The 27,252-nt window shown below is 39.1% G+C and overlaps 1 protein-coding gene across 1 annotated transcript in view; it reads right to left on the reverse strand.

Annotated features, from left to right (window-relative positions):
- Positions 1-265: 265 nt before the first annotated feature.
- XRN2 (5'-3' exoribonuclease 2) overlaps positions 266-27,252 on the reverse strand; it is a 40,136-nt gene continuing 13,149 nt past the window's right edge. Inside the window, exons 17-30 of the mRNA XM_009575817.1 lie at positions 26,056-26,187; positions 24,181-24,299; positions 20,678-20,813; positions 17,066-17,173; positions 16,897-16,986; positions 16,293-16,365; positions 13,428-13,511; positions 12,498-12,595; positions 12,328-12,407; positions 10,427-10,483; positions 8,253-8,321; positions 8,025-8,159; positions 6,522-6,639; positions 266-849 (exon numbers count right to left, since the gene is read on the reverse strand). Of these exons, the coding sequence (XP_009574112.1) occupies positions 6,555-6,639; positions 8,025-8,159; positions 8,253-8,321; positions 10,427-10,483; positions 12,328-12,407; positions 12,498-12,595; positions 13,428-13,511; positions 16,293-16,365; positions 16,897-16,986; positions 17,066-17,173; positions 20,678-20,813; positions 24,181-24,299; positions 26,056-26,187 (1,266 nt within the window). The 3' untranslated portion in view covers positions 266-849; positions 6,522-6,554. The remainder of the gene's footprint in view (positions 850-6,521; positions 6,640-8,024; positions 8,160-8,252; positions 8,322-10,426; positions 10,484-12,327; positions 12,408-12,497; positions 12,596-13,427; positions 13,512-16,292; positions 16,366-16,896; positions 16,987-17,065; positions 17,174-20,677; positions 20,814-24,180; positions 24,300-26,055; positions 26,188-27,252) is intronic.

Below are 27,252 nucleotides of genomic sequence, written 5' to 3' on the forward strand. Positions count from 1 at the left end.
CAATGAAGGAACGCATGTAAAACATCCCTTATTATCAAACCATGTCACATTCCTTCTATTCGATGGCACTTATTGGACTGCAGATTCCATAATCCTTCCCTGAGTCCCTTCTGCATTTAATTCAGTTCAGTCTTAAGTAGTTAAAGAAACTGTTTTCAGTGGCAACTAATAACTACTGACCTACAGTGACACTGCCCTACAATAGGCTTGTCAGGCCTGAAAAACTTGTACCAAAGAAGCTGATTAGGACTTCAAGAGGTTTGTAGCAAGAATCAATGGCTAGTCTGTACTAATGCTGCGGTTGCGGCACAGAAATGATAAAAGTGGAACACCATTAGTTATGCCTCATTAAGCTCCACAGCCCTCCTAAAAAGAAATTTGTTTAGCCTGTCCAAAATCTAATGCAGTTTTAAGCTCTCTGTGTTCAATTTCATAGTATCTCAAAAGCTTCAATAAGATAAAGGCCAAAGAACCAAGAACGGTACCAAAGCACCAACAGTAAAGTTAATTTTGAAGTCTGAGTTTTAATGGAAAGTGGTTTTGCCTTCTTTTTTTTTAATACAAAGTACTCAAGCCTTTTAAAGGATGAACGCCACATAGTGCACTCACAAAATATAAATAAATCATGGACATTAATTAACTTAAAAAACCCTGCTGTACAGCATGATTTCAATAAATTTAAACAACAAAGTTCAAAACAAAGAGGAAAAAAACAGTTGTGAAGCCTGGCAGAACCAAGTATATCCTCCTGGCCACATTTTACAAAACCTCTATCCCTCCAGCCTTACCTTTGTGGTGCCTGTTGAAACAAGGGCGTAGGACCTCGCCAAGACTCCTGGGGTCTAAGATCTAGAGGGTAAAACAAAACATTAAAATAAAAAAGAGCAAGTATACTTAAAGAACTGCACTCACTTACAAAGTGGAGAGAACTTGTTTTAAGAAGTCAAACAGAAGAGCTCAAACTTTCAACAAGTTGTTGGTTACTATTGCTGATTTTGATAGAGTCCTTACATCCATCAGTGGCAAAGATTAGTATTAATTAAAGGCAACTTTTTTTTTTTAATATGTCCAGTAAGCTTCAAGTTATAAGAAGAATGAATTTTAATTGCTAGAACTAGCATTGGTTAGTGTTTGGACACTTCACAAGTATCTTCTCGTGAATTTTTAAAAATGCAACACCACGTCTGTTACCGTAACAACGGAAGACTTCATTTAGTGTTTACATTTCTTACAAGTACATTCATCACTACACTATGTGAAAAAATATAGATACATATACACACACGCACACCACTGTGTCATCATCACAACACACCATGTTTGTGAGCAACAAATATTTAATACTCAAAATATGTGCAAGTTTCCTTCTGATTGGGCTAAATTATTCTATAAAGCAAATTAAAAGAACGACCAGAGCACATAATAAAGCTAACAGTTCCACTTTATTCACGTTTAAATACATATATATAGTTGTATTTAGGATATATTTAAAGATAGTAAAAATATATTTAAAAGTTAGACAATGATAATATAATAATAAAAATCTATTAATGATCTCTCAGATAATGTAATCAGACTGAATTAAACCTTTTCGGGTAAAAACTCGGCCAGAGACCTAGCACTGCAGTTATAAGAAACTGCAGTGAAAAAGACCACCCACTTCTCAATTGTTTCTTCCACCCAAACTAACTCTTTACAAAGACGTAGCAGTAACAACATTGCTTTAACAGGACATGCAATTAAACGGTTGTTGTTCTTCTAAATAAACTGGTCAGTAAACAGGACAAAAGAAACAGCTAATCAATAGCTCCCTGGTCAGTCCACAACACTCAAATTGTGCATCAATCAAAAGCTTCAGTTTCAGTGGCACCTTTGATTATTTTCAATGGTGTTTAAGTGTGACCTAATTTCAACAGCTGGTTCCAGAAGTTGTCTAATGGACGTACTGCAATGGGACAGTAACGCCCTGTTAAACTGCCAATATTCAAGTACACTGAAGCTTTGCAATAATTTGAAAGAAAACAGACAGAGGAAAAATCTGTGCCCCTCTCTGAACTCTGGCTGGATTGTCTGCAGGCTGTAACGGTCTGACCCGGACAGAAACCTTTCACGGCAGCACTCGAGCGCGCAAGGGAGGGTGCGGGCAGCCCCCGTTGAAGATAACACCGTTTCATCAGGGAAAATAAATTCTGATCCCCAGCAGCTCCGCTGTTCCCGCCTGGGCTCCTCCACGCAGAGCTAATCCAGCCCACCCAGCCCAGCCCAGCCCGAGCCGCAAGGGGTGTGGGCTGCATTTTATTTATTTATTAAACATTACATTTATACAACACATACCCCCAACTGATATATACACCTCTCTCTCTTTATATATATATACATACACACACAGACATACAGATTGTTACCAGCTGATGCCAGGATGAGGGCTAGGTTTTGGTCACCACAACCAGACCTGCAGGTCTCCCAGGCCTGGCTCAGTTCTCCTTTTGCTTGCTGGGAGACACAAACTTCCAGAAAAAACCCGCTATATTCCAGGAAGAGTAATGACGATGTTTCCCCCACCCTCCTCCTCCGTGCAGGCTGAGCTAGGCAAGACCCCCAAGTATCCGGACAGTTGTACAGACTAATACAGTCTCTCCCTTCCCTGACCCTCCCTGGTCAGAACTTCACATTTTAATTGAAGTTTATTAACATATTTTCCGTTCCACTGCCAGGGTCAAACGTGCTCTAGCACCAGCGAGATGATGCTGGTCTCGCCCTAGTACAGTGTTTCCCATTCATACAGACCCCTGCTTAAGGGCTAGTTAAAAACGTGTGTCGTATTTAATCACTTTCTTTCCATCTGAAAAAGAAAGGACCCAGCTCTCCTGCTGTAATCACATCTTTTTGCAGCTCTAGGGAACAGTTTAAGAAGGAGTTTAATGAAATCATCATAAAAACATTTAAAGCCACCTTATTACTATTCATTTGTATGGCTCTGACAGGGAAGAATCTCTGAGGGAAAAAGCTTGGAGCAGTGAATTGCACTTCAGAAAGGTACAAAATCGGAGAAGAAATGACAATTAATATTTTCTTTAGTCTTCAAAACTTAGGCATTTCCTAGAGCTATAAGGCCAAATAAACTGCCTTCTCTAGCAGCTTCTCAAGTAACAATTTATCTAATCAGTGTGGCAATCAAAGACGAGATTTTGTGTTTACTGATTGCACTAATCAAAATCACTTTTCAAATGCACCTAATTGACAAGTTTACTGACTGAAATGAAAGTCATAAATCAGATACCCTGTGCTGCAGGAACCAAATATGCCATTCACAGAGTACTGCCATGCTGCACTTGACTCCCCAAGTTATCAGCACAGACAATTATTCATCAACTGAAAATTGGCACATCAAAGTCAAATCAGAGAACAACAGTAAGGAACACCCACAGCAGGCTCTTGAGGAAGAGATGGCACTTTGGTTGACCGCATTGCCCTTCTAGAGTCTAATTTTACTTCATCATACATATAAAAACATAACACATAAAATGAAAAGTTGCTCTGCATCAATCCCACAAAATGTGGGAATTTTAACCACATCAGCTCTAGTTTTTCAGGAACGTGTGGGTTCCAGACGCTTCCCAATCCAATTATGCCACAACATACAGCGTTCTCTCACAATCATACAGCTGATGAACGTGACTTTAACACAAGAAATTACCTGCCCCATTAAGAAAACTCAGCATATGCCTTCCCATTCCTTCTAATTTGATTTTGTAGTTGGAGATATCTATGCTTTGACAGAGACATTTATGCTTGAACTGAAGGGGGTGACTGCAAAAGGCAAGAAGATAGCTGCACTGTCAGATCTAGGAACACCTTTTGGTACTCCTGGACAGAATGCTGTCTGGGTGAAATTGGCCCACGTGCTCAATTCTGACCACAAATTTCTGTCGGAGCAAAGGCACTGTCCACGCAGACTGTTCCTGTTCCATAAGATGACTACCACCTACTGCAGTGAGGGTCAGAGTTGCTGACACGCTCCCATCCTGACAGTTTGCTTCACACACAACCCACACGATCCATAATCCAGGATGTGTTATTGTGTCCGGGTGTGGTCCCATTTCCAAAAGCATCCTTCAGTGTGAATGTCAGAAAGACTGATTTCAGCAGAAATTTTGGGCTATGACACTTGCAGGTATTCTTCTAACGAGTTTAAGCAAGGGTTTAATCCTTTTACCAGGATCTCTACCTGGTAAAAGAGGAGTTAAGACACATGTGGCCACTTGGCATCGATTAAGTCAACCACCACTGTAGTTAGTTGTAAAGACTTCACATTGCAGTCAGTTTAAATCAGAAGTTAATTAGAGTTTAAGACTAATCTCCTAGGACAGCTTGGTATCCTTAGTAGAAGAGGAGGAAAACACAACAAAATCAACTGACAAAGAATACATTTGCAGCATGTTACACTGCGGTCTCCCAGGAAAACAGAGAGTGCCAGGAACCAGCTTCTCCACTCTGGGATGAAGAGCCCCAGAGAGCAACGGCAACGCACAACCCCTGCTGTGTGAAAAAGCCTTTGTACGACGACTGCCGGCGGCGTGCGAAGCAGCGCGCCGCAATGACGGCTGGAGGGACCAGCAGGTTGACCTGGCACCTCTTTTTGCTGCACGAACAGGAAAGCACGAGATCAACCTCTGCCTAATGGAAAAAGCAGTATTAAGGAAAGTGGCACAATGAGAGAAAGAGAAGGGGGGGAACGGGAAGCGCCTTGCTTTCAGATTTGCCAGGCACACCTGCAGAACAGCAACTGGGGATGCCCGAGGCAATTTGAAGGTGAGGAAGGGGCAAGAGATGAGGGGAGGAAGGGATGCGTGGAAGAAAGCCACTAGACAGTTTTTCTGAGGCCAACAGATGGAATGGGATTTCATATCGATCAGTGGATTCAAGCCTCCTCAATTTGAAAGAATGATGGCATTGGGGCGTATTTGCAGTGGAGTGCTTCCTATACAACACAAGGTGCTCAGATGCCATGAGGACGAGAGCTTTCTAAGTACCTAATTGGCAAGATCAGCTCCATGTACGTAAGGCAGAGAAAACCTCTTTGAAATAAGTATTTCCCACAAAGTGTCAAGACTTGAGCTTCAGAAGACTTGAACAGAAGTATAGGGACTGATGGGCTCCCAAATACTTTCTCTCTCCCCAAAGCCACGCAGACTCTCTCTGTTTGGAGATTAATACAAAAATGTGATGCCTGTCTGGTAATTCTTTCTGCCTTCCCACTCTCCACACTTCTTTTTAGATATTTCTCATTTGTTTAGAAAAAAACCACTTGTTTTCCGTTAATCAAAGTTAATAGCTCTAGGCTCTCATATTCAGTCCGTCTCTCCACTTAAACCAATCTGATTCCTTGCACGAGAAAGCTTCTGCACCCATACTCAACTACACTTCATCTGCTTTGGGAGTGGATAAGAAGTTTAATTCAGAGTGGCCATCGATATTATTTATTTGCTGTTTCATACGCAGCAAAAATGCAAGTCAAGTATAAAAAGGTTGACAGCTTCACTATGCAGTAATCTGGTCTTCTGTATGTGCCAAAATGTTGGGAGTTCAAACTTCATCTGTGTCAGCTGTTTAAACCTCAAACACTTGCATAATTCAATATTGCAAGAATTCAGCTGAACAATGAGAACTTCTTACTTTAAAGCACCTTTTAAGTAGTTTAGCTAAGTCTCCTCCTGTCTCATTCCCACCATTACAGAAATGCAGCTCCCGATCAAAAGGCAGAGAGACAGGACTCTTAACTAGCATCCTTTTTGGGAGCCCTTCGCACAAGCAATTCCTTCCCAGGATGAAGAACTCCACTTTAGGTCACACAGGATTTATCTTACCACTTCCAGTGACCCACTTGTTCACCAAGCCAACAGCAGTGGCATCCCTGACCTCCTGACCATCTCCTACCACCTCTTTGCCAGAAGTTGCAACACCTACTGCAGGCAGAAGCAGCCAATCCAGGCCTGTGAATTAGCAATTTTGGTTCAGTCTGGTATCTCAGCAGCAACCACAGCTCCTCTGTCAGTCCTACAATCTCTCCTGATCTGCCGCCACGCCTTGTGCATTAATTATTTTCTGTGGCCAGCATCCTCCTCTTGTTGTTCTCTTCAGACACAAAACACTAAGCTTCTATTAAGTCTGCTGATGCTGGTTTGATGTGGGGATTCAGCCACATACTGAATACGTTCCGGATAACAGACACTAGGAACCCTTAGCAGACAAAGTGCTATTTTTCCTATTGCATTTGAATACTTGGGCGCAGTATTCAAAATGGGATCACACTTACAGGCACATAATTACATTTTAGTACAGCATTTAGTACATACAATCCACTACAGCAATTCCATAAAGGAAGAGCAATAGAGAAGAGCAACACAAGGTTAATGAAGACAGATGCCTGAATCCACTTCTTATTTGTAATAGTGCAACAGACCAAAACAAAACTGTAGTATTTTTCAAACTCTGAAATGTAGAAAGCAGAACCCACTTACTTGACAACAATTTAGGAATCTGCTGCTGCCCACTCAGAAGCGGCCTGGTGTATGGGCTCCCGTAAGTTCCAAGAGGTACTGCATTGGCATACATTCCTGGCATCCCTCTTTAATATGGCTATTATGCGTAAGAAATGGAAAGGAAAAAGAATAGGATGTTTTTATGAACGCCATCTTACAGCACAGCTGCTACCCAGCCCGTCAAATACCCCAGCTCTCTCCAGTGCGTCAGTGGAGATGTGCACAAGCACGATGCAGTGACGCGCTTACAGATCAGGGTCCCAGGCACGCCACAAACAAAGCACACGCTTTGTGAGCTGGTCCCAGCAAAAATTCTGACGTTTCTATAGCAAGCCACAATAAGCAGAAAAACATGTATCTCCTGCAAACTGCGTAAGAGTTCAGTAAAACTGAACTGCTGTCACGTTTCCTAGTAAGTGAGAGCTGATAGAGATGTGGGATCTGCAAATATTGGTGTGTCAATGTTTGCCAGGCCTTTGCTGTTTTTCCTGTGCAGAACTACATTCGCATTAAGACTTTGATGCTTGTGGTGTCTGCCACCCTGGACAGCAATTTGGGACATCATATGTGATCAATAACACAGCTATACTTTTTTTTTTTTTGTAACTATGACATAGAAGAACAGAAGATGGTTCACAAGTGTAGCACTGGAACAATTACGCTTTCCAACACACGAATGGAGGGAAGGGTGTTGCTTTTTCTTCTTCCAGCTCCTCCAGAGCCGTAAGATGAAGAAGGTATTTCTCTTCCTAAGGAGACACCCATGTTCAGTTGCTCACAGAGTTTAGTTTTATTTGCTAGTATTACAATCTCCTTTAAAACATTCTCTTTTCTGGCTCTGATAAACATATGGCTCCTTGCGCTCCCCAGTAAGGAAAAAAATTTCATTTTAACTGTAATACATAACCCCAGCTCATCCTCTCATCCTGCGCTCAGAAGCATTCTCGTACTACACTGCGGCACCTGAGAAAGTTACTTGGAACTTTTGGAGAACTAATAAAAACTGACTGCAGCAATGCTTTGAAAAATGACAATCAAATGCATTGTATGGTGTAACACATGGGCTTCAGACAAAGGTTTTTAAAACCCATTTTTAAAAGCATAAAAGACATTACTGTCTTCATAATAATCTTAATTATCACTTGTGTGCAATATTCTCATTGTATCTTCTGTACTTTAAGCAAGTGTCCACGAAACAAGGGGAAAAAAAACAATGGGAAAGTTAGTTAGAAATATTTAGCAGAAAAAACCTAAACCCAAAATCAAGAAGAATGCAAGGCGTTAGGGCAAAATCACTGTAATATACAGTTTTCATCAATACTGAATTTAAGTATCACATGCCAAAGTTTCCAACATGGAACACCAGCACCTAATCTCTGACATTCCACCCCCCCCCTTTTTTTTTTTTTTTTAAATTAAAAAAGCAGTAAAGGAGTATAGTCATCTCAGCAAGGCAGTCAGTAACAACGCTGCCAGTCTTACCCTAAAGTTCTAAACGCTGACTGGTCCAAATGGACTGGTTTTCTGTCTCGATTAAAACCAAGCTGCGGTCTCCAAGGCCTGCCATCATTGTTGGTTTTTTCCCAGTCTCCTGGCTTCAGAACTGGAGCAGGTTTCCTTAATATTAAAAATAGTTCCATAAATACTTATCAGAGTGAATACTCTTGATTAATAAAAGAAAACGGAATCAGTATGACAACTGATACTTACTTTGCACCAGGTAACACTATAGCCTTGAAAACAAAGTCTTCATCAAATTGTGGATCTTTGAAAGAGATACTAGGAGAAAGTATGTGAGGATTAGGATTAGGATTAATTACATGATAATTAAGACAAACAAGATTAAAAAGTAATTGCTGCTTTCTTAACAGTGATGTACACAACAGAAAAGGTAAGATTCAAGAACCCACGACTTAAACTGCAAAGTGCATTTCTTGCACATGGATATACTGAGTATATTAGACTTGGATGTCTCAATTATTTTCCACAGGGTGACCTTTTTCCTCCTCTGTATCAATAGCCAGTCCAAAAGAAAGTTTAATGTCTAGAAAACAGTTAGTCCTATGTATGGTAATGAAAGTATCTTCTGCAGACCCTTGAGTACAAATCCTCTAGTCAAAGCACTGATTGTACTTGATTAAGTTCAAAGGCTGCCACAGTATAGACAGGAAGGATATCAGCTTGCTATGCAGTCTACTCAAAAGCGTACAAAACTTAGAAGTGGGATTTCCTGGGCCAGGGAGTTTTTATCCTGAAAGGCGGCTTTGCAGTTGCATGGAGTTCCCGTGGAGGGATATACACCTATTTTCAGTGACATCTCGCAGACCCTGGATTTTGAGCTGTCTAGTATTAGACAAACTAAATAGTAATGGAGCAAAAAGTGGCTGAAAGCTTAATTTCTGCTGATACAATGCATTATACAGCAGTTCGAGTTTGCTCTAGGAAAATTCATCCACACTCCTAGCAATTCCAGTCTCCTGGTGTAAGTATCCAGGTCTCAGGTAGGTCCCACCAGGGACCTGTTTGAAGTACACGGCACCAACCTGCTTCCTGTTCTCTCACTACCTACCATTTGATATAGAAGAATGCTTGGGATGCCAAGAAAGATAAAAGCAAACTACTAAGCAGAATAATCTCACTCTTCCAGCTGAAATACATCTGTTTTTCAGCAGAGAATGAATGAGACTCAAAGGAAAGAGAATAATGGTCCCTTGGAAAATTCAGCCAAAGTCACAAGAACCGAAGAGCAGAATCATGACTGCTCATACTATCTCGAAAGACAGGAAGAAAAATCTTTGCAATAGAGAAATGGACAGAAGCGTAAAGCAATTCAAACCTCCTGACAGTGGCAGATGGAAAGCCAAAAACTACCTTTAACTCATCACTCAAAGTAACTAAATCCCCATTTCAGACCATCCTTTCTACAATATCCTGACAAGCCACAACTTAGCATTTCTTACTGCCTGTAGATAGTTGTTCTAGTTGAACCAAGTTATGCCTCCTTGGAGGAAAAAATTATGCAGACAGATCACAAGTGATTTTCAGTGTCTCAAGTATCTTATGTGGCTCAAGAAGTGAAAGGTTATAGGCTCAAGCATTACATACCTATTATACTGTGCCAAATCAAGCGAGAATAACGTACAACACACCAGACCTACAGAAATTTGCTGTCAATTGCAAGGGTAATTAAAATCTTCTGTGACCACAAGATTTACTCTTGGAAACTCTGCATTGTTTTTCATTCATTATAAAGTTTCTTATTATTCTCTCAAACATCACAGTCAGGCAAAGTCAGTATTACTCCTTTACTTCTTAAAGACATGGAGCTTATATTCTCAGGCATCCTCTGGGAATTGCTAGGAATAAAAATGGATAAAAATCCAAGAGGCAAAAATCAAGAGCTGGAGGGCTTTCAGTCAATACCCAATTCTGTCTCGGAGGCTTGCTCTCATGAACATTTGGTTTTCTTTAATTTAAAAGGCTTGATACAGACTATCAAGTTCTATAGGCGTTGCTCGTTGCTCGCCAAAGACCCAGAAGTCCCAACAGAGAGCAAGCAGAAAAGCAACAGCAGGAAAGATGAGGTATTTCTGAAGGGATGAAGCACACTGGGCTTGATGCACTGAGAAATGACCATTTTGGACATCTCTGCAGGGCACACCACTACGCACTCTGCTTAACCACCCTAACCCAAGCCCGCTGTGTTACAACATAATTATCTTGGATTCAATTCTCACAGAAAACCAGAAACGTTTAAAGTAAAAGCTTCAATTTTATTAAGAGATGGATTCTGTTGCAAATTCAACAACACAAAACACCAGAATAAACTGAGGTTTGATTGCTGTATTTTGTACGCCATTCATTAAAACGCAGAGTTTACTTACCTGACTGCAGAATTTTGTGCAAGATCACGCAGCATTGGAACAGGAGACTCCACTGTCCTGGTAAAGAGAAAAACCTCTGTCAAAACGTCATGTAACATATTTTTCACCATTTGCTCCACTTTCTCTGTTGCTATTGATCCCGTTCCTCTGTCAACTAAGCTTGCAACACATAAAAGGGATTTCAAAATTAACTTTCCTTTCCCTAAATGAAATACTTCTATAATCAATGGAATTACTGAATCCTTATTTCTTAATGTCATTACTTTTGCAGCTGACCTGTGTGTATTCTCTGGTGTCTAATAGTGGGTTCACACACTTCCCACTACCCAGCAGCCTGTTTATAAACCTTAGAGCTATTCTGCACCTTGGAAACTTCCAGGTACTGCTAGAGTTTGATTATAACAAGCCAACAGGTTCTAAGAGGGCAGGAGAAGACCAGAGAGACAGACACACATGCAGACACCATGAAGACATAAACCTGCTTCACTAGGAAGAAAAAGGCTTTGAAGTAATTAAAAAAAAAAAAAAATTTCTAGCAGCTGTTTTCCACAGCACTTAAAATCTCCTTTCTAACTGAGATTTAATAGGCTGACATGCAGTTGCATCTTAACCCTTTCCTTCTTTCCTCCACAAAACTCTACCCCTTCAATTCAAGCAGACAAACAACATGCTCAAGAAAATTACTCTTATCAATCAGAAACCAGATTCCTTTGTTCACCCTACTGCACACAACTGTCACAGACCACGTTATACATAGAGGTCACAAACTGTACACATGCTGGCTGAATTTGATCCAAATCTTTCTAGCAAAGACTTATTTTGAGGCGGTGATATAAATGCCTGCTCATCTTCACAGAATTCCTAGCAAACTACTTCTCTAGGTAAACTTCTCACGCCCTATCTAGGGAAGACAATGCCAGAAGAGTTTTCTTTTTCCTGCATTGCTATTCCCTCCAAGAGCAGCTCTGACTTGCTTATATTCTTCGCAAGCCATGACAAGAATAGAGAAATGTATATTAGTGAGTGTGACCTAGGATACATTATCTGTCCAACAAAATCGGAGTGTTTGTGCATTTAATGCAAATGAGTTACTGAACACCTGCTTATGCCTCTAAGCAAGGTTAGATAAATGAATGCATATCCTACAATGTGAAGATTACACTGATAATTTCTCAAACTAAATGCATTATCTAGAAAACAAAAAATATTAGCATTTTTTGTATGTGTAGCTGGTAATAGTCCTGAATTTAGTGCTATAGCCTAAATGGAAAAATGGCAAAACATATCTCTATCTGGATTTTGGATTTTTTCTTTAATGCAATTAAGATTAGCATATAAAAAGCAGAGTTGTTGGGGTTTTTTTAAACAACATGCACTATTGGAAGTTACATCAGACTGCATTAAATTAACATTCATACAAAAGCACAGAGGCCAAAACAACATGACCTTACTGAATGAGGCCACTGTTCACTACTACTTTTATTATATAGTCCCTGTTTACCTATTAAAAAGTTCAAACATTACTAAATACATAAAAATCAGTCTTCCACAGATGAAATGACAAACAAAAAAAAAAAGGATTCACCAGCAATTAAATACACACATTAGAGCGCTTTAAAGATTTCTGATGCTGCTTTAAAAGCCTAGTTCTCTCTGAAATAAAAAAAATAGGATCGTAGAATGAAAGTTTTACTTGCTTGTTTTTTACATATACTGATGATAATACACACCTCCTATGAAACCTAGCAGAAACCACGTTTAGCCTCAGAATTAAATGCGTTGCGTTGTCAGGAGGTTTAGGTTCCTTGTTGTGGGCACAAAGGGATTTTTATTTAAATGCAGACATAACTGAAAGAAATGTCCTTTAGCATCAAACAACCCATAGCAAAAGCAATACTCACTGATCTGGAAGAACAGCATTTTCATTCAGCGTAAGCTTTCCCTGGATTCCATGGCACAGCTCTGGGGGTATATCCACTGACTATGGAAAAAATAATTTTTCAGCTGAAGCACTTTATTAGACCTCCACCCTCAGGATTTACACAATTCCTTAAGAACAAGTACAACCTACCTCTGTATTTTTGGTCTTGTACTGTTCCACAATAAAGTCACAAAGTGGATGGTGCTTTCCAACAAAGAGAACATCGCCACCAAGGCTATTCCTTCTGCCTATAAAAGATGAAGAAAATGGAATAAGAGTTCAGAGCAAAGAGGGAAGGAAGGAATACAGCAGACCAGCACACCGTCCTGTTGACATCTCCACAAAAGGAAAGCTTCACTGTGATTTAGGAGAAAACTTTGAACATTCCTCGAGAGTGTTGGAAAGACGGTGTCTCTGCCCAGAACAGGATGTCTCTGGTCACAAGGGTAGTTGGCAGACACTAAAACAACAGGAATCTTGGTTCAATGGGAGCAATGTTGAATTTAGAACAGAGTAATGTTGAAGATACAGACAGGCTGAGGAAAAAAAAACAAACCAAAAACCCCCAAACCCCACACACCTCCCAACCAGTTCACCTACAAGGATCAGCTATTACTTTTGTATAATGGAGAAAGTAACACATACGTTTGCCTACGTAAGCTGAACACGAAGCTTCACATATCCTAACTGGACACAGCCAGCCTACTGGTCAGAGAACAGCCAATACACCTATCAAGTTTTACCGTCAACTCTAACCTTGGAAACAATTTATTCTTTTGGTTGCAACATATTCATCTAACAAGTACTTTGACAGTGTATACTGGTAGAAGCTTTTCATACGATTAAGCTGCCATCTAACTTTCAGGTTAAGTCTTATACAGGTCTACTTCAGTAAAATAAAAGTAAGTGAAAGCTAAAAAATCAAACCCATCGAGGATCATTCTAACTATCAGCACCATCCATGGAGAAGAGGCTACAGCCTGCCATAATTCAATCCAAGCAAACATCTATTATACCTTGCTCATTTAGGGTGAAACACAGTAGTAATAACAAGTTGTAACAAAATATCACAACTCTTACTTTCTTCAGGAGTCAGGTCAGGGTAGACTTCTTCCAGGGCAGCTCTAAGGCGTCGCTCATCAACAAATGGCAATAATGCAACACCTAGTAAAGCAAAACCATCATTTTTTCACACTTGTTAGGGGGGAGAAAAAAAAAAAAGGACACTAGCATGGAAAGCTGCAATAGATTCTTTACCCAACAAACAACTGTTGCATCAGTCACAGAAAAGAAAACCCTACATTTTCGGAGGCTGTGACCCTGCAGGCTGTTTAGAGAAAAATAGTTCAGGTGGTAGTGCAGGTTGAAAAGAGCTTATCTCCAAGAACCCCTCCATCCTCCTCCTCCTCCCCAGTCCTGGGTAGGCACTGTGAAGAAGCAACCTCTACCCACACCTGCCTCATTTCGGAACAAGGTGAGCTCAGTGAGACAGTCATTATTTGTCTCATTTGCTACAGATACTCCCCTGACAGAACTCAATGCTACTTTATTCAAATTAATTTATTAAGAGACAACAATGGAAGAAGTCACTCCAAGTTCAGTGACGAGGTGATACAGATAATATCCATTAGGGACTATTCATACCAGCTATTAATTTTACTCTGAGATAACATGGAGGCTCCTCTCAGGATCAAAATCCCTCACTAAGCAGCACAACTCAGAGCCCATCCTTAATCATATTGGATGAAGCTGGAGAATACCCTTCCCTGGTATGCTCCAGCATATGTTTTCTTCTATTATAAAATCCAAAAAATTTACTATGAAACTTCTTCAAAGATTTACTTCTGTCACCCTTATTATCGGTCGGAATCTGGAGTAATTATTTTAGTTTTTATTTTATTTCCCTCACCATGAACACTAGAGCTTTTCCTGACCAAGATGACAGCAAAGGCTTTCTACTAAACTGATATTCATAGTTTCATACTTGTGCCTGTACCAGGTCTACTGGCGGGCATGTCTGTCATCACTCCAAGGTACAACATTCACAGAGACTTTTGACTTCCACAGACAGACTTAGATTCCCGATCTAAAACTTGGTCTGCTTCAGAAGTTACATCTTTACGTGGCTTTATTAAAACCAATACTATTGTCCTGGAGCTGAAGGAAAGGGGACAACCTAAACTCTACCTGAAGTGTAATTACACCAGAAGCTCGTACCCCCTTCTAACAAAACCAATTTGAAACAAGCTACGAATAAAGTCTTAAATATGTCAGAAGTTTAACTGAATCAGAATATTATTTAGCCTACTGTAAAATAACGAGGAGCAGCGCTGCACAGCCTGCTGTTGCCAACCACACCAAACAAGAAATCTGCACCATCCCTGCTTATGAAGTACAAGGATAATCTCCCCGCAGACTGACTACTGCTTTAATAAAGACAGCACCAGACCTCAGCCACGTTCAAATTTCAGCTGGAACATAGCTACTTGTGAGGGGAAACAGTGATAACCCTACCCTGGAAAACAACTTATTTTCACCTTCACAACACACTGGTGGAATACAACAAAATGGGAAGCGTTCATAACCCAGGAGATTGCAAAAAGGATCAATGCTGAGCTTTCAGAAGCATAATCACATCTCTAAAATGAAGATCATCTAACATTTCATTAAGAGGACAAGGTATACTAGATGCTTTTTAACAGAGATAGTCTGTACTTCCAGCTTGGAAAATATTACTTGTTTCACAACTACCTTTTAAGCAGGAGAATTCCAGATGTTAATCCAGAACAAAGAGTTTATAATGCAATTAAGCATTAAATTAATCAAAGTAACGTTACAGACTGCTGAAAGCATGTGGGAGCTACTTAAAACATTTCCGCTTTAGATTGTGGATTTGATAACTGGACAAAAGGCCTACGGAAAGTTGCCAGAGTTACAACAGAGGTAAGAAAGGGTGATAGAAGGAAAACCTGCTACGCAACGCATCTTGTAATACCTAGGAATATTCTCTTTGATTTTGGAACACTGTCCTGAGTAACATACTCGTGCGTCTAACTGTGGCTATTTCAAAGCATAGGTGAGCTGCCTTGGGGGAAGAATCACAGAATCGTTGATGTCAGCAGGTTATGTCAGCATGAACCTCTGGAGATCAAGTCCAAGCCCTCTGCTCCAGCATGGTCACGGGCTGCTCACGTTGCCCCAAGCAGGTTGCCCAGGGCCATGTCCAGCTGGGTTTGGAATATCTCCAGGGATGGAGACTCCACAACTTCTCTGGGCAACATGTTCCAGTCTCTGAGCACCCTCACAGTAAAAATGTGCTTTCTTATGCTCAGATGGAATTTCACGTGTTTCATTTTGTACCCAAATAATTATTTATACCTATAATTGAGATGTTATATTATTGGCTGAATACCAGATACAAAATTTGGCAGACCTTTAAAATTAATATTCTCTAAAGAAAGAAGCAGCTGCATTAAATACTGTATCTGTTTTTTCATTCTTTGTATGCATCCAAATATTTCTATATTCCCCAAAGCATTTTTCACAAGGTACTAATGAGCCACTGATTGAACAGAACAAGATCCATTAATTAAATGCAAAGGAGACAAAAGACAATTACACAGTAAGGCTGATAAAAATAGAAAAATGATTAATCTAGTTCAGGACAAATTAACAAATCTAGAATGACTGCTGAAATTACTACTAATCATTGCCAATCCTAAATCAGTTACTGAACCATAATTTGTTCTTCATACAAATTTATTTTCAAAAATATACCTGCTGCAAAATACTCTTCCCCCCACACCAAGTAACACAAGTTACCTGTGTGACTTCGTGCGTCATTATCTCACTAGGATAATTTTCCATTTTCTTCCTATTTTTACATAGATTCTTAAGACTAAGGTCACTATACCATAGTTAAAAAAAGGAAAGTTGACATTTCACCTTGCCAAGCGTACTTCTTCCCATTTAAATCAATAGCAAAATCTTCAGGGTAGAAGTCAATTATGCTTGATTCCTGTATTTGAGAAAATAAAATAAAATAAAAAAATCATTAGAACCAATTATGAAATTGATTCAGAATGCCATGTAGTACTGTACTTCGCAGAGGGCGAGCAAACACAAAGCTAAGGAGGATGCAAAGAACTTTGACTAATAGAAACATCTTTTATTAAATGCCATTTAAACATGAAGTGTGGCAGGGCACTTCCATTACTTAGCGTATCAAAAGAAGAAGTTAAAGCAGGATAGAATAATTCCATATAACTGGGTTAAGATATCTGCTCCCCAATTAAGTTTTGCAAGGTTTCTATAAGAAAGTAAACGATCTTACTAAAGTGTAAAAGAGTCAGGAAATAATTTTTCTCACTGAAACATCTGAATTCAAAGAATCACTTTTAAGGATCTTTGAAGAATCTCTGCAATCTACAAAAAACGTTCCCTCCTGGTCTCCATTATTTTTCTGCCTGAAGTAAGAAGCAGCAAGTCATGCTCACACAACTGCAAGACAACATAACCTTACAGAGAGGAATAAAACAAGGATTCTTACCGGATCTGTCATGAGCTTCCTCCACGTTGGTGGCAGAAAATTTCCACTTGCAGCTGGAAATACTCCCATAAGTTGTTCAAGAGGCTTAAACTGTTGAAATTAAACAAGCAGATGTAGGACACTTCTAGTGAGCTGTTAAATCATAAATAAATAAATAAAGATGCCCTACCGGTTTTGAGCCTTTCTCAAAATCTGAAGGCATGTCTGCAATACCCTCAAAGTCAGAAGCGAATGGAGCATAGTGAAAAGGGTAATACCAGTTCCAGGATGCACAGCCCTAGGATAGAGAAACAAGAGAAACAAAATCAGACAAATCAGAAAAGTAAAAGAAAAAAAACAAAAATCATGTAGCCCAGTCACTAAAGATGACAAAATTTAGCCCAGCATCAACCGGGAGGAGTCCCCATGATTAGAAAAGAAAGAGCTCTTGCCTCTAAAGGTACTCTGGACTTCAGGTTGGGACTTAACTTTTCATAGCCAGACTAGAGCGAGTGAGTTCACGGGACAGTGAATGGAGACCTCGGGCATTTCCTCGGAGCACAGAACAGCAGATAGACTTCTATGCCAAAGTACTCTTGCTATGGGCTAGCTTTGAGTCACTAAGGGAGACAGCCAAAGAGACAGGACCTAGCACCAGAACGACACAAAAGACCTTACAGCAGAATCTTAACCTTAGCTTCAGGACACTGTAACGTACCTCATGCCTTTTTCCTCCCCCTCGAGAAAAAAAAACCACCACATGAGCATGTGCACAAAGTCCAATAAAACCAAGCACAAAAATTTCTTGCAAAGAGTAGGAAATCACAGTCTATCCATACAGTTAAACAGTTCCTGGGGCTAAGCCGAGGAGCCTGGAACAACTGGACACATTTTCAACTTGTGTAGAGTTGCTACCACATCTCGAACAGGGAAATACACACAGGTGAGCAATTTCCAAGTTCTCCGAAACTGTACGAACGGCAGTATCGTGCCAGTCAGAAAGCCATTACAAAGGTCTCAATAGGAACAGAAGTATTTTCTGGCAGCACGCAGTTTGCACTACTGTTTTTCAATGCAAAATCCCACCGTTAACTTGGGACCAGAGAATCCTGATATGATACACTCTACAAGGTGTGAAAATGTGAACAATATTTGTTGCAGGCTGAAAAGTATTCCGGTTTTAACTGTTACTTTTCTATTCAGTACAAGCACTAATACACACTTTGAGTAAACATTTTGCTTTTCCCCCTCTTATTCTTCTGTCTTGAATATTGGGAAATATAAAGTGCATTCACTTGAAAGAGGCACAATAATCCTCAAAAAGGAGAAAATAAAGTCAACTCAAACACATCAGTACACAATGCACTTTGTAAAAGAAAGGTGGCTCTAAAAGGTCCAAGTCAAGTTTTCACCTCCTCAGCTATTTTTCTTAGCAGTACCACTTGAAACAAAAGCCTAGTATTTTGACTTCCAATTCTCAGTAAGTAAATGTCAATGAGGCTCTTCCAGTGATATTTTTAGTATAAAATTACAGAGACTATAATTATTAGATGCAATTCTTCCGATGGTTTCAGTATGTTTCAAAAGCCAGGTGGATTGGTTTCTTCTTCCCCCCCACCCCCCCTCCTCTCCAAACAGATGTTCCCACTAGTGGAACATGCTTTATTAGTTTTTTATAAGAATAGAAAAGCACATAATGTATTCTGTCAGAAGTTTTGTGGACAATGAGCAGTAGTTATTGGAAGCAATTCTTATTATGGTAGAAAGAAAGAAAAAAAAAAAAACCCCGAAAACCCCTCAAGCAAACCTATTTTGAAATTCCCCCAGTCCAACAGCTTCCTAACCTAACTTCCACATGGCCAGAAAGTGACTTGACTGCTGCTCCACACCAATGCAACAGACTGCCCGTGTATTGCAGGTTACAGTATCCTGCCTATACTTCTGTTACGCAAGTACAAACAGCAGTATGTGCAAGTATTTCATTGCTGCACTATTTTAAGTCTGCAGTGTAATTTTTATAAGGTCTAGAGAGAGACTTCCTTCTTTTAGAGTAATCTGAACATGAAGCAAAACAGCAAAAACAAAGCCCTAAACATTTGTGTACTCTCATCAAGTTTTCCTTTGGAACGTTTCTAAACCAGAAAATATTTTCGGTACAGTCACTTTTCCCTGAGGTCTTATTGGCACTCCTTCTCAATTTTCTTGAGAGCACTACGGTCCTGCCTGAAGTTGTTGTCAACTTTACCAATTTATTTTCTTGGCAACTGTAATCATCTATCACTTCTATATGCATCAGTCACTTCATCCAGAACGCCTACAAACTCAGAAGGACAAGGAGTCACCTACATACACCTCAATAACTAAATTGGTTTTACAAGCTAAACTAGCTAGTGTTGCACAGGGACTTGCCCATATTGTTTTAAGCTTGGTATTTGCCCGTCTTCCAGCTCCTATACATTTAAAGCCACAAATCTCTCAACAGTGCACATGCAAATGCAACCCCGGTTTGAACAGTTATAAAAGCACACATGATGTCCGCACAATGCCACGGTCCAAAGCAATGAACGCGCACCCCACGCACACTTCTTTGAATAAAACAAACTTAATTTTACAATCTTCAAATGAGTATAAATATTTTTGTCACCTCATAAATATTAGCTCAGTTTTGCCATATACTCCCTTCATCCAGGCCTTCAGTTTCCCTTAAAATCCAGACTGCCTTTTGCAGTGGTTTTGTACTACTGCATCGCTGAAGGTCACACTGACAGTTTTCCAGCAAGTAGACACCTACAGCTAATCTGAAGATTCATTTACCCACTTTGCAGACCTGTGGGCACGTACAGAGTTCTAGGAATATATCTTGCCATGGTTAACAGGAACAGGAGCTACTGAAGGATGCGGAGAGCACAGCTCTCCTGCAGATCAACTGCAATAGACTCGCAATCCTTGAACTCTATGATTTTCATCCACCATAACATGCAAGTCAGAGCCCAAACTCAACTAATACAGTGGAAGGGGAACACACTCCCTCTTTGTTCCAAGGAGGCGGAGCGGGGTGGGGAAAGGAGTACATGTTAAAATAAACTAACTTTAAGACTGCATATTTTTTTGCAGGCACGCGAGGTGTGTGCCCTGCCTGTGCTCTAAGTTGGACAGGTGTGAGTCACCTATGAAAAATGTGCAATTTTATCAACATGGCACTGTGTTCAAGCTACAAAGCCCTGCTGAGACAGATAAACTTCATCTGCTCGAGCACATTCTGTTCCCAGGTCACACACAAAATATAACTTACTTTGTCTTCAGGGCACGAAGCTAGTTATTAACCATCGGTGCAACAAACCCCAATATGTCTAACTAATCTCTTGCCAATCTGACATCTCAATTATCAAAAGATTTAAACCAGATACAGATTAATTCAATCACAATACACTTCATAGAACATCATTACAATCTATGGAGGAGACTGACAACTCTGTTCCTTTCAAATTCTTACTAGCATTTCATAGGCTCTGTCCTTTGTTCACTCATTTAGTCATCTGCAATTCCACTATGCATGGCCATGTATAGCAAAGGAAAAATATGCATGTCGTTAATAAACTAACAAGTGCCGTTACTGTATGTGAGAAACAAAAACTGCATTTGAATCTTGAGTGTCAAATAGAATGGGCACCCACTTATTTTATATCTTCAAAAAAAGCACTGCTTTTCAAAAACAAGCAATGGATAATTATTATTTCCTGAAAAGAAATAGGGTGCAGACACAAAATAAAACTGAAGTTTCAGATAAGACATTTTTAAGTACCTGGTAATAATATCTGAGAACCCAGCAAAGCCCTTCCACATAGGACTGTACAACTTTACGACGGAATTTCTCATCAGATGCATCAACATCGAATTTGTTTTTATAGTAGCGCTGTTTCCAACCAGTTTCCCATAACCTGCATTACAAACACAAATAAATGTCAATACATGTTAATATATGCACATTTACATATCTGAATTAAAATATAAGCCAAAGTCACTTGCTACTTCAATTCCCATTTTTATACAATTTAAATGAAAGCATAGAAAGTGATACTCAATAGCCAGAGAATAAAATTTGATGGTTGCCATAATAGAAAATCCAGATGAAATTCTGAAGCTATCATCCTGATAAACATGTCTTCAAAGTACTTGTTAGGAGCAGGGTAGATTTTCAAACATGCGCTTGCTGCTGTCAGGATTCTTCAAAACAGTATTGTTCCTAGTTGGCAATTTCATCTTTCATATCAGGAATCTACTACCAAAACTGCCATTTGAACTTTTTTCCTTAACTCTTCCAACTACTAGAAAGGGAACAAACTCTCCCCCTTCCTTATTTTGTTTAATCTACGCTGGTCAAAAATCTTTATCTTACTGAAATACCTTCTCACATCAAGTTCATTCCTCTATTCTTAATACCCCTCTCAAGCAGAAAAGTGATACAGTTTCTCTGCCACTCAAAATAAAAAGTAAGCAAATAAATAATAAGCAGCAGCTTGATTTCTATATTCTGTTGCTGTTCAGACAAGCTATGATTACCAGCAGAATTATCTGCAACTTGGGAATACCATGCTTGCTGACTCACATCAGATGAGTTCCTTTTTACACAGGGGTTTTCAATCTTTCACGACAGAGATGGATATTGGAGTCAAAAGAGCAAATCTCAGACACCATTTATCCTTACTTCACACAGCTCCCCCTTATGTCTGTCTACGGATGGGGCAGGGGAAAACAACCACTTGCTCATTTTTGACAGACAAGCATCTGAATCCCTCAGTTCTAATGTACAACGTTAGGAAAAAAGTAGATAGTGTGCTATATTGTGCCACATTTCAAGCAAGAATATTCTGTGAAGATTAATAGTAAACACACTCCATAAAAACCGAGAAGGCAGGAGGAATACAGCTGTGGTGGGCACGGGCAGCAACAGGAATCACTGCCCACAGACTCCAGAGCTTTTTTCTTCCTTGGACATTTTACCCGCTCACCACATCTGCTGTGTTCCCTGTCATTCAACGGGTGACATGTCAACTTTGGAGAACAGCTGTGCCACCAGCAAGGAGCTATTAATATGCACGTAAAACTTCAAGTTGTTAGTCCTAACAAACACGACGTAATCTTGGAGGAAATTCCAGTTCAATTCAGAGACTGACATTTAAAAAGGTAGTTTAAGTAATAGAAAGATTAAGCTCTACTTAACATTTGGTTATGTTATCATGCTTCAGAACTGGCCTCCTTCACAAAAATACCTGGGTTGTTTTCTGGGGGCTTTTGGTTTGTTTTTTGTTTGGGTTTTTTGGGTTTTGGATTTTTTGGGGGGGGTGGGGTGTGTTTTTTTTTTTTAATTTAAACCTATCATTCACCATAGTGCATGCATTTTACACACGCATCTCTCAAAGTTCATATGAATTTTGGTATTCAAGCGAACTACAGTAAAGCAAATTACAAATCTGATTTAGAAACTGGTTAAATCAAATAAATTATTATTAAGGATTTTTTTTTTTTAAATAGAATTTTATTCTCAACAATTCAAAACTTGGCATCGATTGTCACATCTGAAAATCATCATGCAAGGTCCCTTTCTACAAAGGCTGTGACCACTTTAAATTACATACAGAATCTGAAGCACACAAGTAACCTGCAAGGTCAACTCAAACTTACACTTCAAATACAGCGTATGAAGCCTTTAAGACTCAAAGATTGATCTATGCTTTTTTACATAAATTTTGGTTTTGCAAAAAGGATCTTCCCTTGCTTCTGCTTCAAGTTGGTTGCCCAGTACAGGGATACTTTTTAAAATCTGACCTGAGCTAGTTCAAAGATGATTCAAACTGATGAGGAGGTGGAGAAACCAAGAGATGTCTTCAAGAGTTTAAGAAAGCCAGGTGAGCAAGGACAGAGCTACGTGCGCTAAAGTCTTGAAGGACAGAGTCATGAACATCTGCAGTCTATGAGCATCTGACCCTAGGAGCTCCTTGGCAGCTAGACACTTGCATAAATTTCAAAAACCTTTTCTGTAAGATAACAAAACCCAATCTGCTAGCTGACTAGAACTATTTATTCTAGTTTTAAAGTCATTCTAAATACAAAATGTATTTTTGCAAACAACTTTCTTGCATCTAGTACATTTATGCAGTTTTTACTCACAATGAGAAGCACAAAATTATTTTCCACTCGGAAAAGGATCTGAATAAATATTCTAAGCTACAAAAGAGCTTAAGTAAGTGCAGACGAATGTAGCATATCCTTTTGCTTGACAATACCAACGTTGTCAAAACCATTGCTACTCGTAAATCACCATGGTTCATTCACACTAGTTGCTATAAAACTGTTAAAGCTTCTTTTAGAACCTCTGCTAAAATTCAAAGTGGAAAGCAACACTAAAATTTATCCCGATTTTAGATAAAAATTCTTCCTTGATTAAAAAAAAAAAAACAATCCATTCAGATCTGCACATACAGGAAAGAAAACAAGAAAGAGAGCTAGAATATCTGATATTGGAAGATCTGATGGGCTAGATGTCACAAATACGTCACAACAACAGTGCTGGACACTAGTGACCAGTACTTCACAATGAAGTAACCCGTATTGTTCTCCCATGTCCACCTACGTCCCCGACTCTACAGAAAACAAAAACCTACTGGTTGAATTTATCAGGGCAGAGCCTTTAACAAAAAATTATAAGGGCCTTCACCCTCGACTTGAACGGCGATAGCTTGATTTAAACCTTTGATAAATGCAGACTCACTGGTAATTCACTGTCAGTTAATTCTCATAAAATTCCTATCCCTTAATCATCTAGGGATCAGCTGTCCTAAGACATTTAAAGAACTCATCATAGACAAAACAGGGCCTGCTACAAATCAAAGATGGAGGAAAACATATTATGGTAGTCAAGATAAATAATGCTGCACACGTGAATGTAACTGAATGTTACGGGTTAAACAGCTCAAAAATTCGACTGCAGAACAGCGGCATTCAGCTCACATAATCAAAGCTGAACAGTGAATGTCTAGCCAATCTAGTGCTTGGTCTCAAAGGGAGTAGTGGCTTGGAGGATGAAAACCTGCACGCATACTAATCTAGATACTTAGATTTAACAGCTATAGCTTACACATCTCACTGGAATTTACTGAATATTCTAACCCTCCACATTAATTACCGGTGGATAAAAAGATCACAGAAAAGCATCTGAAGACACTGCTGCTCTAAGCTAAATGACATTAATTAGACTGCATCTATTTCAGCAATTTGCTAACAAAGTGCTACAAAAAATGGCTTCACCTGATATTATCCTCTGGCTCAGGTTCACTGTCACTATCTTCAGCTTTTCGCTTAATTCCTCCTGCCAGGGATGGGCTGCCATCAGAAGTGAGGCTGGTATTTGGAGATGATGAAGTTGTCTAGGGTCAGAATTATTACAGATAAATAGAGGGGTGGAAAAGGATTATTAGGCATTTTAAATTCAAGTTAAGATTAACAGCTTTGTGATAAAGAAAATCACATGCATTATTTTCAATTCCCCAAAAACTCAAAGCAAAAGCTACACAATCCTTAAACTATTAAGTCAAGTAGCGAAAGAAAAGAAGAACACATCTTTGTATTAAAAGGCAGGCATTGATACATACAGGCAAAAAGTTCATTGTATTTGAGAAAGAAAAAGATGCAATAAACAAGACAGTATAAATTGATAAAACATGCAATTTTGGAATACAACTGTTGTCTCTAGTCCTACAGCTTATGTTACAACTTCATTTTACAGCAACAGTGAAAAATGCATATGCTGACTACCGCAAAAATGGTGCTTGTAATTCAGAACAGGCAGAAATATGAAGTTTCTTCATAACTGATCTTTTAAACTCCTTTCAAATTTAACTATTTTAATATTACAGTATCTAAAAGAAACTTCTCCCATTCCCATGCTTAACCAATGTGCAAAAGTTTCAAGATTAAAAGGGAAGAATAGTAGAAATTATACTTAAAAAAAAAACCCAACATATTGTATTTATTCAGTCTTAAAAGACAGAAAACTTCTTTATGATGAAAAGAACCTTTACTTAAAAATTTGTTCACTGTTTGGGTGAAGATTTATGCCCAGGAAGAAAGTATTTGTCATAATTGTTATTTAAAATTAACAATCAAGACTTCTAAGAGAGCACTCAACTTATTTCCAGTTTTCCGTCACTTTCTAATACCTTTCCAAAAATTTCATCTAAGTTTCTCCCCTTCCCAGTGAAAGGCAATGCTTTGGAAAACAGTTTGACGAACACAGAGATATGCAAATCACCAGTTTCCAAAATACAGATATCTAAATCTGTGTGTGTGTATATGTATCTCTGCGTATTGCATTTTTTTTCTTTTTGTGAGAACTGATCGAAGTATAATAGAGACATAAGGCTTGGGGGAAAAGCAGTGTGTGTGGGAATGGTGTCATATTTTGCAAACACACTCTTTAATGGCAGCTTGCATTATTTTTTAACAAAACCTGCTTTAGATTTTTACTGCTTAGAACTAACTCTTTATACATACAGAAATCAGAAAAACAAATAAACAAAATACACACACTCCATGTGTATTTCACATACACTCTCTCAAGCACAGAAACCTGGATCTAGAAGTACAATTTCAGCATAATCAAGCTATGCCTCAACAACTCTCACGTTATTTTAGCAATTCTCAACAGTACTGTGAGACAGGAAGTCCCCACAGAAAATTAATAACGAAACAAGTCTAGAAAGTGGAGAGATGTCACAAATTCCAAAAAGAATATTAAAAGATCTCAATCTCAGGGATTCAGTTCGTGTTTCTCTCAAACCTACTGAGGAACTTCCTAAACCTGTACTCACAGGAAGTTCGAGTCCACAAATGCCAAACAAGTTTGAGAAAAGCCACCATATTCGACTCGGATGCATTCACCTCACACTTGCCCCCCAGAACTATTTAACAAGCAGTATCATACCAAACATTAAAGCAAAGAACACAATTTTATTCAAGTGTCTCAAAAAAATTGGTTATTAGAAGACACTTCCTTGAAAAATAAGTATTTTTTTGGTCTGCTTTTCAAGAAAGCTTGACAGGATAGAGAAAAAGGTGTCCAGAGTAACACAGGATGTGATTATTTCCCCTTCTATGTGTAAATACCTTTGAACATCTACTTACAGAATTCTGTCTGTCATGCATTCTCATCTCAAAGGCGGCTTGTCTAGGGTTACTGATTGCCTGAGGACTAGATCGATTTCCCAGAGCTTGAGGGGAAAACTGTCCACCAGGAATAAAAGAAGGCTGATCCCTCTAGAAGATAAATATATGTAAGTATACTGAAAAAGCTGTGTAATCTCCACAGCAGTGTGATGATGCTCTCTCACAATTTTCAGATTAACACGTTATATAAACCAAGCATAATTTACTCATTCACTCAGTTCAGCTTAAATTAGTTATGTTTAACAATCTCAACCAGACACAAGATGACACTTAAAAGTGAGACCCTTATATTCCTATAACTTATTAAGCTCCTTCAAAAAAACGCAAACAACCCCTGTATTTTGTGCCCATGTTCTTTCTACACAGGCTGAAAGGCAGTTTTTTGGGGCAGTGAGACTGCACCTAACTTACTGGGAAGAACGTACTCTTTGTAAGCAAAGTGAATAACCTCTTCCACTCTAATAGGGATAGTCAGAAAATATGTAATTTAAAAAATAAACGCAAGATCTAGATAGTACTCAGAGTGGGGATATCATATGCCTTCAAAGTTTTGGAAGCTACACTTGCAAACCAAGAACAAGGCTATGTTGAAACGAACATACAAGAGCCCATTTTTCATATATCAGAACATTTTGTGAATAGAAGAAAAATCAACATCCTTCAATAACACAGTTTTAAAGAATTCAGCTTACATGGGTCAGAAAGGGCAAACACGTTCCCACAACAGCTAATGCTTCTCTATTACATTTGAGAGGTATTTGGCAACACTGACTTGCTTGCAGGCAGAAGTGTGATAACTATGGTTAGGGGTAAGCCTTCCTTGCTTTTTTAGAAACATGCCTCTAATCAAGCAAATCCATTTAATGCAGATTGGTGTATGTATTTAAACCTAAACTCTTATGCTAAACTCCATTGCCCTCAGCAATACAATTGCTGAGAAAACTTGCGTCAATGCATGGAAAAGCAACTCCTGTACAGTGACCATGCTGAAACGTCACTAAATAATCACAGAAGTGCTGATTTGTGTAGATTTGAAGGACACAACATACAGTTATCATCCAGCACACTCAACTCTCTCCCTCCTTCCCTTTTACAAAGCCTTTAATACGCAATTCCTTCTTTCAAAGCTCCAGTCTACAAAAAGCCTGAAAAAAC

This window comes from Fulmarus glacialis, unplaced genomic scaffold (genome assembly GCF_000690835.1).
Source record: "Fulmarus glacialis isolate BGI_N327 unplaced genomic scaffold, ASM69083v1 scaffold30944, whole genome shotgun sequence".
Lineage (NCBI taxonomy): Eukaryota > Metazoa > Chordata > Aves > Procellariiformes > Procellariidae > Fulmarus > Fulmarus glacialis.